This window comes from Sinocyclocheilus grahami, unplaced genomic scaffold (genome assembly GCF_001515645.1).
Source record: "Sinocyclocheilus grahami isolate Dianchi unplaced genomic scaffold, SAMN03320097.WGS_v1.1 scaffold643.1, whole genome shotgun sequence".
NCBI classification, from domain to species: Eukaryota; Metazoa; Chordata; class Actinopteri; order Cypriniformes; family Cyprinidae; genus Sinocyclocheilus; species Sinocyclocheilus grahami.
Genome location: NW_015505822.1, coordinates 436111 through 445812, shown reverse-complemented (window position 1 = coordinate 445812; position 9702 = coordinate 436111). Strand labels below are relative to the sequence as shown.

Genomic DNA, 9702 nt, shown 5'->3' with positions numbered 1-9702 from the left:
GGCATTTAGATGTATTTACACACATGTATTTTGTTTAATGCAAGACACGAATGCATTTAACCTGCAATTACAAATGCATAAATAATGTTTTGATATATTAAACATAAAACGTTGAATACTGATATTTGAAATGATTTAAAACATGGAAGAAGAAAAAAAAAGAAAAGAAAGAAAAAGCTGAAATGTGAAATTAAAGCCGCCAGCAGGTGGCAGCAAAGCACTGTTAATAAGTGAGTCACTGCGATTGAACCGAATCATTTAAACGAGTGATTCATTCAGGAACGAAACACCGTCATGTTGCTCAGAGACACAAAACAGCGTTGTGGCTGTATTCGGGATGATTCTTTTTGGCGAAATAAAGCAAAAACATGGTGTCTAAAACGTAAGTCTCTTAATTAACTTATTGTTTATTGAATTCAACGTCACATTTGTAATCACGGTAATTTTTGGAGAAAACGGCACTCTTCGTGTGAAATTGAATAACTATATGAAGTGATATAAATATATAAATTTTCTGCCGTCATGTCTTGAATTTGGGATCATTCTAAATGCACTTTAATAGCCTGAATCATGCAGTGAAAGAACGCACACTAAATGCGCACGCGCACTAGTCTAGACTTCACGTGATGCATGCGTGCGCTCTGTAGGGATGCTTTGAATGGTTTTTGCAGAATACTCGACAATGTCAAATCGCACATCGTTAAAACAACAATTACGATATTATCGCAGACGATATATATCGCACACCCCTACACTGAATGACTTTACTTGCATTTAATATGCTTTCTATGTATATCAAATCACTTTTGTACATTTAATTGGATGCAGACGTTAAAATATAGTCTGGTTTTAGATATAAAATGTGGACCAGACTTTATTTTAACGGGTCAGATCAGACAAACGGATGAGATCAAATCCCCTTCTAAAGCATGAGGTTTGGTTAAACTACTGACGACTAAAGCATCTTCTCTCTGTCTTACGTCAGACGTTTGCTGGGAATCATTACTAAGAAGGATGTTCTGAGACACATGGCACAAATGATGAACCAGGATCCCGAATCCATCATGTTCAACTAGACTCCACTGTCCGATCTGCTAGTAAACGCAGTAAACCATGGCCAAAAGCGGACGGCGTGAAGATATACCAGTGTTTTTTACTGCTGTTTTTATCATATTTATATTTGACATGCATTACTTTAAGCCGTGCTGATCAACTGTTAAACAGGTGGGATGAAAATGAGGTGTTTTTGAAAGCTGCTGTATTTGATGCGAGATGTGCAGAGGAGGCTATATTATTATATTCATTTATTAACTGCAAAAGGGTCAAAATAGAACAAATAATCTAGAATACTAATCTGCTGTATGGTAGTGACTGTTTCATCCAACTCTAGGTTTGTGGGAATCATTTCTGTTGTGTTGTTATTTATTAATGTTTTTTTTGCTGTTGTATTGAAACATGAATATTGTCCTTGTAAAATAAACACTGCATCTCCGTTACAGATATTAATGTTCATCCGCTGCTCCAGTTCAGCACATAAAAATGAGGGTATGTTATAATAATAAAAAATATTGTTATTAAAAAATGAAGTATTTTTATTGCATTATTTTATAAGATTTAATTCATAAAATATTTTCAGAAAGTACGGTGAAAATAATATACAGCTCAAAAGGTAAACAGTGAGTTAAAGGGTTCTCGTATGAAATATTATTAATAAAATATGACGTATTATTGCATTATTTTATTAGATTTAATTCATTAATTTTTTTAGAAAGTACAAAAAAATATAGAAAAAATTAAATATTTTCAGAAAGTACGGTGAAAATAATATACAGCTCAAAAGGTAAACAGTGAGTTAAAGGGTTCTCGTATGAAATATTATTAATAAATTATGACGTATTATTGCATTATTTTATTAGATTTAATTCTTTAATTCATAAAATATTTTTAGAAAGTACAATAAAAAATTCTAAACAACTCAAAAGATAAAACTTAAGACATACAGTGAGTATTTTTTTTTTGCATAAAATATTAATATTTAATTATGTATTTTTGCATTATTTTATTAAATTTGATTCTTTAATTCATACAATATTTTCAGAAAGTTCAACGAAAATAATATACAGCTCAAAAGACACACAGTGAGTTAAAGGGTTTTTGTATGAAATATTCATAAATTATGACGTATTATTGCATTATTTTATTGGATTTAATTCTTTAATTCATAAAATATTTTTAGAAAGTACAATAAAATATAAAAAATATAAAAAATTAAATATTTTCAGAAAGTACAATAAAAAAATTATAAACAACTCAAAAGATAAATCTTGAAAGACTGTAATTTTTTCTATGAAACATTAATAATTGCATATTATTGCATTATTTTATTAGATATAATTCATTCATAAAATATTTTTATGAAGTACTTTGAAAACGATAGACAGCTCAAAAGATCAAACTTGAAAGAGACACAGCAAATTAAATGTTTTGTATAATTTAATAATTATTTTATTAAATTCGATTTTGAGCTTATTTTATTAGATATAATTCTTTAATTCATAAAATATTTTTAGAAAGTATAATAAAAAAATTCTCAAAAGATAATACTTGAAAGACATACAGCGAGTTAAATGTTTTTTTTTTAATTAGATTCTTTAATTCATCAAATATTTTCAGAAAGTACAATGGAAAAGATATACAGCTTAAAAGAAAACTCTCTCTTCACATGAAAAACTATTAAAAATGAAAAAATTGAGAACTGTAACACTATAAATAAATGTGCATATATTTATGTTTTCAAAGCAGAAGACTGATGAAGTACCAAAATATCTGATTATTATTATTATAACAATAAGATAGCATAATCTGCTACTGTGTATCTTTTTACAGTAACTTTTACACGTCACAGTTTAACAGAAACAAACTCAAATGTATCAGATCTGCTTTTTCCATTCACAAACAATTAAAAAGTGTAAAACGCTTCTTCAAACAGTAATTTCACTAAAAAGTATAAGGAAAAGAATACAGTATACAATTATAAACATTTCAAACTGTAGTATGCTACGTTGTCGTCACATGACCTCACTAGTTGAGTTTGTTTCTTCATCAGATCTGGAGAAATGTAGCATTGCATCACTTGCTCTGCAGTGAATGGGTGCCGTCAGAATGAGAGTCCAAACGGCTGATAAAAGAAGATCTGTAAAGTTGCAAAGACTAAAGTCTCAAACCCAAAGAGATATTCTTTATAAAAGTTAAGAGTCAGCCACGCCTACCTAAAACGGCTCGTTCTAACACGCCCCCACATGTCTACCTCACTATGTGGGAAGATTTGCATAACGCCGCCCAAACGTTCACGCAAAGAAAGAAGGCGTAACTTTTATTCTCGCTGTAGTATTGTTGCTGCCGCCGCCGCCATGTCGTGAAGACGCTGTGTGCTTCGTTGTGAAAGCGAAACTACTTTGTTTGGTCTTCCAAAAGAGGACACGACTAGAAATCAGTGGTTAAGTTGTATTTACAACACTGTTCCAGAACACTTCAACCCAAATATTCAGATGTGTGCAGCACATTTTATGGAGGACTGTTTCCTGATCCTGGTAGAGTAGACTACAATGCCGGCTGTTCTGACTCACAGACTGCAAGTATGTTTTCATATTTAAAGAATTTGCCACTGACGATTCAAACGTGAGTTTTGAGCAGTGGAGAGTAGCGCTTGCTGTTTGTCATTTCTCCGATCACAAATGCAGACATGGTTTTATGTTTACGCTGCGCGATGCAATGCAACGCAACATGTAAAAAGCCAGTAGAAGTCATTATAATCAGTAATTATGTCCTGACTGGATGCAACAAATGCCTAGTTTATAATGGGTTTTAATGTTTTTGTCTCGTCGCTCCGGCCGGACAGGGCATCATCACAGTATGGTGAGGGGCGTAACATTTCCGTCACACGCTTGAGGTATTCGGCCAATCACAACGCACTGGATAGCTGGCCAATCAGAGCACACCTCGCTTTTCAGACCGATGAGCTTTGTAAAAATCGACGCGTTTCAGAAAGGCTGGGCATAGAGGAGAAACAATAATGTACAGTATGTGGAAAATAATGTGTTTTTTTAACCTTAAACCGCATAAACACATTTCATTACACCAAATACACAACATAATGCTCTTTTACAAACACCATATGACCCCTTTAATCGTGGCTGATGTTGGTTCTGGCTCATTTGTCACAGTGGAAGCAGGACGCTGCTCTAAAGAGGAATGGAGACTATGGTCGGCAGAGGGCCGATGGGAGGAGGGTTGTATTTCTCCACACGCATTAACCTGCGCAGAATATCGTCCCGATCTTTCGGCCAGCTGTAGACGTGCGTGTTTTGCAGCCAGGTGGGAACGTAACACTGAGAACGAGAAGAAAACAGGTCCTTTGCTGAGAGAAATCTTACAGAAGCTGAAATGATGTCGGTATTTGCTTCATTAATCATGATTCGCCGGTTCAGTGCATCGCTCTGTGAAGTGTAGAGAATGTGGGACTAGTTGAACCCGTTTAGTGCTGTAACAAGCTCACAAACATGCTTTGATCCACTGAAATGCTTGGGGTAAACTGCAGTGTGCTGAATTTCACAAACCTTTTTAGCTCCCGGGAACAGAATAGGAATGAACCTGTAGTTCCTGCAGCCGTTCTGAATGAATTCGCTCTGCAGCTGATGGAGGAAATCAAACATATCGACAAGGTCACAAATCTGTGTTTACACTAGAATTTAACAAACGTAACCAGAGCGGCACTCTCTTAACCGAACCCTCGCAATTATATTAGTATGCTTGTTTTGACTAAGGCAGCACATGCAATCCCAGAATGCACTGCAATGACCTCTGTGAAATATTTCATCCCCCCAAAAAATGATTCTATTCAAAACATATGAGCAACTAAATTAAATAATTTAATTTAATCAAAAAGTATTATTATTATTAATTTAATGCATTCAATAATGCGTGCCATTTTTTAAAATTTTTGTTCACACTAAACTCTATTGGAATCAGCAAAAGAATAATAATAATAATAATGATTATTATTTTTTTACAGAATTTTGTATTTGTGTGCAATGCATTTTTATGCCTATTAAAATATGACATTGCATGCTCATGCTAAACTCTATTGGAATTAGCAAAAGTATTAATAATAATAAAAACTATATTATTATTATTATTAATAATTATTATTATTGTTATTATGTTATTGCATATGATATTTCTGTGTGCAATGCATATTTATGCTTATTAAAATATAACATTGCATGCTCATGCTAAACTCTATTGGAATTAGCAAAAGTATTAATAATAATAAAAACTATATTATTATTATTATTAATAATTATTATTATTGTTATTATGTTATTGCATATGATATTTCTGTGTGCAATGCATATTTATGCTTATTAAAATATAACATTGCATGCTCATGCTAAACTCTATTGGAATTAGCAAAAGTATTATTAGTAGTATTAGTATTAATTATAATAATAAAAGTAATCATAATAATAATTATTATTATTTTAATGCATTAAATAATTGTTTGTACAAATGTATTTTTATGCTTATTAAAATAACACATTGCATGTCCATGCTAAACTCTATTTTTATTATTAATTATGAATTAATGATTATTTATTATTATTATTATTAATTCCTAAAAATACACAATAATAATAATTATTATTATTAGTTTAATGCATTCAATGTTTGTGTGTTCAATGCATTTTTGAGCTTATTAAATTATCACATTGCATGCTCACACTAAAGTTATAAGAATAATAAGAATTATTATTATTATTATTTAATCTATTCAGTATTTCCTAAACTTTACTGGAATCAGCAAAAGTATTATTAATAATAAAAATGTTAGTTTTAGTTTATTTTGGGACCTGTTTGTGGATGTACACAGTGTTTGACGTTCTCTCGTCGCCCTCCACACTGGTATTCATGCCTGATATGGTCTCGTAATACCTCAGGCTGATGATGATGATGATCAGGTAATCTTTCTGCAGGGAGTTCATCACAGCGCCAAATACTTACATATTTAGACTTAATAGGCTATTTATTTTCAATCTTTTTTTTACATTTTAATCTGGACTACAACATGCGCTAGATATTGTTTGAAAGTGTTTTGATTCTTTATTGTTCGGTCACACTTTACACTAGGGCTTCATTAGTTAACATTAGTTAATTCATTAGTTAATATAAACTGCCAATGAAAAATTCTTCTGAACATTCATTAATCTTAGGTAATTACAATATTTAATAACACATTGTTAAAATCGAAAGTTGCAACCGTGTTATTTAATGAGCTAACATGAACTAAGACTTAATTCATAACTTCTGTAGCAAATGTAGATATTGCTGATTGTGAATGTTAATGCATTAACTAAGCTTAACTAATGAGGTCTTATTGTAAAGGGATACCTATTGGTCTTTATAGTTCTTTTGCACTTTAATCTGTGTAAAACTTTTAGCTTTTCTGTATTGCTTTATTGCATTTAAATGTTTAGTTATTTTTGTTATAAGAAAAAAGTTATTAAACCTGTTATACTGTATTATGACAGCATATTATCGTGATAATACCGTATATCGTGAAAAAAGCATTAGCAATTAATCGCAACATGAAAATTTGATACCGGCATATCCCTAAGAATATGACGTGACAAAACGTTTTATACGTATTCTATTAATCGACATTAATAATCACTTGTAATATCAAGAGCATATCAACAATAATGATTTTTGTCATAACACTGCAGCCCTACCCTGTACGGAGTCCCTGTTTTTTTAAATGTAGGCAATAATTTATGTACAATTTTAACAGTTATTGGTGATTTAAGTCATTGGTTAAATGTAAGTATTTGACATTAAAGACAACACAGATACAATGAATAAGGTCATTATAAAAACTGTCCTTATGAATGTAAAAAATGTCCAGGAAATCAGTACCAGAGGGCAAATATTGCACCTTAATGCAAAATTAATTTCTGACCCTGCTATCCACGTTACTGTATGTGTGTGTCGTGTTGACGTGCGGACAGGAAGTAGTACTCACTCTGTTCCTGTGGCAGGTGTGTGACGCACTGACTGGCCTGTCTGGAGTTCACAGATGCATTTCCACTGAAGACACACACACACAGAGCAGATCATAGACTGTTAACATTTGCAAGCCTTCTTTTTTTTTCAGCATTCATTCTGATTTGAAAGCAAAAGGTCTTTTGTTTCTGGACCATGAGTGAGTGTCAGTGTTGTAGTATGACGTTACGGGACTCACTTTTCAGAGAAGCGCGTGTCCATTTGTCTGTATTGCATCAGGCCTGTGAAATAAGTCAAAAATGCAGATTCAGAATATAAAATAAGCATATATAGGCTGCCAGTGATTCTGAATCGTGTAGATTCTCTCTCACCTGCAGGGTTTTCTGACTCTTCAGTGAATCAACATGAGATCCAGGCTGTTTTTGTACATTAATGCTTGTGTTGAATTCAGAATTACTGTGTTTAGATGTCTTGCATCAGATTTGGTAGTGCCACGTGACTGAACGAAACATGAGGATTTCTCACGCGCAAATGCAAATTAGATTTATTTTGTGCTGTTTTTGTCCCTTTTTTGTGCACTTTGGACAGCTTGCACTTTCGGATTAAAAGGAAATGGTTTTGAAACATATTTATTGATTTCTATTTTACAGCCTGATGTTATTGAAGCATGTTTTTTAAGTCTTTTTATTCAATAGTTTTTTTTTTAGAAAACCATCCAGAAATCAAAATGTTAATCTGAATAACCTATAAACTTTATTTTTAATAATTAAATGATAATTTTCCTTCTACCTGAAGTACACTAGTGTTCGAAGGTTTGGGTCGGTAATATTTTTTATGTTTTTGAAAGAAGTCTCTTCTACTCACCAGGGCTGCATTTATTTGATCATAAAATACAGTAAAAATTGTGAAATATTATTACAATTTAAAATAGCTGTTTTCTATGTGAATATGTATTAAAATGTAATTTATTTCTGTGATGCGCAGCTGTATTTTCAGCATCATAACTCCAGTCTTCAGTGTCACATGATCTTCAGAAATCAGTATAATATGCTGATCTGCTGCTCGAGAAACATTTCTGATTATTATCAATGTCGAAAACAGTCGTGCTGCACAATATGTTTGTGGAAACCGTGATACATTTAATTTTTCAGGAGTCTTTGATGAACAGAAAGTTCAAAAGGACTTCTGAAATCTTTTGTAACATTATAAATGTCTTTACTGTCACTTTTGATCAATCTAATGCATCCTTGCCTAATAAAAGTATTAACTTTAATAAAATATAATATAAAAGTTTGTTCAAAGTTATCTGGTCTTAAATAACGTTCTCAAAACGTTAGCACAAAAACACTATTTATACATGGTTCATGGAACATTTTATTTCTGAAACATTTTTTTAAATGTTGTTACTTGTTTCATTCAAAAGTAACGTTCCCATAAAGTTTGGAATGGAATGTTCCCTTAACACTCATATAACACAAAAAACTGGACGTCTAGAATGTTCAGAGAACATCCAGAATTAACGTTTTCAGAACGTAATGGTAATGTTAGAAAAACGTTCTTGGAACATATTTTTGTAAGCTGGGAATTTCCTTAAAAAAAACAAAAAAACATCCCAATCCTAAACTCTTGAACGTAACGCACCTGAGGGTCTGTAGGGCGGCTGATGTCCCGGTCTGGAGCTGCAGTGATGGACGGGAATCATGTGACGCGGCGGGGGGCACGGCGGCCGCAGGTAAGTGTCGGGGTACGAGGTCGAGGGATAGCGGTACATGTTCCCTGATGGAGGGAACGAACGCAGAGATCTGGGATACTCCAGACTCTCCAGACTCGGACTACAGATGCCCGGAAGAGAGTGAGGCCTGCTGGGAAAAAACGAGCCGTTTTCTGAAAGCGTGTGGTAGACGGCAGACGGAAGGCAGGAGGGCAGGCTGTGTGGGGAATCTTCCCTGACGGGACCGTCCCAGCTGGAAAAGTGTGTCTGATGGGCGTATAATGCACACAGAGGGGGCTGAGTGTAGCTCACTGCGTTATGCTGGAGAATGATCTGAGTAGGTTGTTGGATGGTTGTGGAACAGTTCTGAAGGTCCGACTCAAACTCTTCACTCCTGGTTTCGTCATTCTCCTCGGGACAGTTTAGAGTCATGTACTGATCGCTGCCGTGGGCCATGTGGGTTGGATATCTGAACATAAGAAGAAAATCAACACATTAATTTCTTCAGATTTGTACAGAGCCCCTACAGGGACAATGATGTCAATACTGGATCTTCTGTCTAATTGGATCACCTGGAAATCATCAAAACTATATTTCAGTAATTTTGAACATTTCACGGGGGAACGCAATCCCAGCTAACGGGGAGTGTCCTGAACAAGTTATGAACAAACGTGCTTCCAGTATCGTTAATAAAATGTTCATTCAAAGTTATCTGGTCTTTAATAACGTTTGCACAAAAACATTATTCATCAACCATCATTAATGGAACGTTTTTCTAAAACGTTTTGGTTGGACGTTTTTTTAAATGTTGCTACTTGTTTCAGGATATTCAGAGAATGCATGAAATGTTCCCCTAACGTTCGTGTAGCCAAGAAAAATCATTTTGAAGTTCTTACAGCATACTTTATTCGTTGGAACAGTTTCGCAAGAGA

At 33.6% G+C, this 9702-nt stretch overlaps 3 protein-coding genes across 4 annotated transcripts in view; 1 reads left to right on the top strand and 2 right to left on the bottom strand.

Moving 5' to 3' along the window:
• Positions 1-1556, top strand: part of LOC107558374 (H(+)/Cl(-) exchange transporter 4) — a 23678-nt gene extending 22122 nt beyond the window's left edge. For both annotated transcript variants that reach the window (XM_016242033.1, XM_016242035.1), the window contains exon 12: positions 986-1556. In XM_016242033.1, coding sequence (XP_016097519.1) covers positions 986-1076 — 91 coding nt within the window. In that variant the 3' untranslated portion in view covers positions 1077-1556. The remainder of the gene's footprint in view (positions 1-985) is intronic.
• Positions 1557-4151: 2595 nt separating this feature from the next.
• Positions 4152-6041, bottom strand: LOC107558361 (adapter protein CIKS-like). The gene is made up of 3 exons (XM_016242020.1): positions 5910-6041; positions 4617-4691; positions 4152-4388 (listed from the first exon to the last, which is right to left on the bottom strand). Exons 1-3 carry the CDS (start codon positions 6039-6041, stop codon positions 4242-4244), a joined length of 354 nt encoding a protein of 117 aa, XP_016097506.1. The 3' UTR covers positions 4152-4241.
• A 987-nt stretch (positions 6042-7028) lies between these two features.
• LOC107558360 (uncharacterized) lies at positions 7029-9237 on the bottom strand. Its single transcript, XM_016242019.1, has 3 exons — positions 8701-9237; positions 7298-7340; positions 7029-7143 (listed from the first exon to the last, which is right to left on the bottom strand). Exons 1-3 carry the CDS (start codon positions 9224-9226, stop codon positions 7029-7031), a joined length of 684 nt encoding a protein of 227 aa, XP_016097505.1. The 5' UTR covers positions 9227-9237.
• Between the last annotated feature and the right edge of the window lie 465 nt (positions 9238-9702).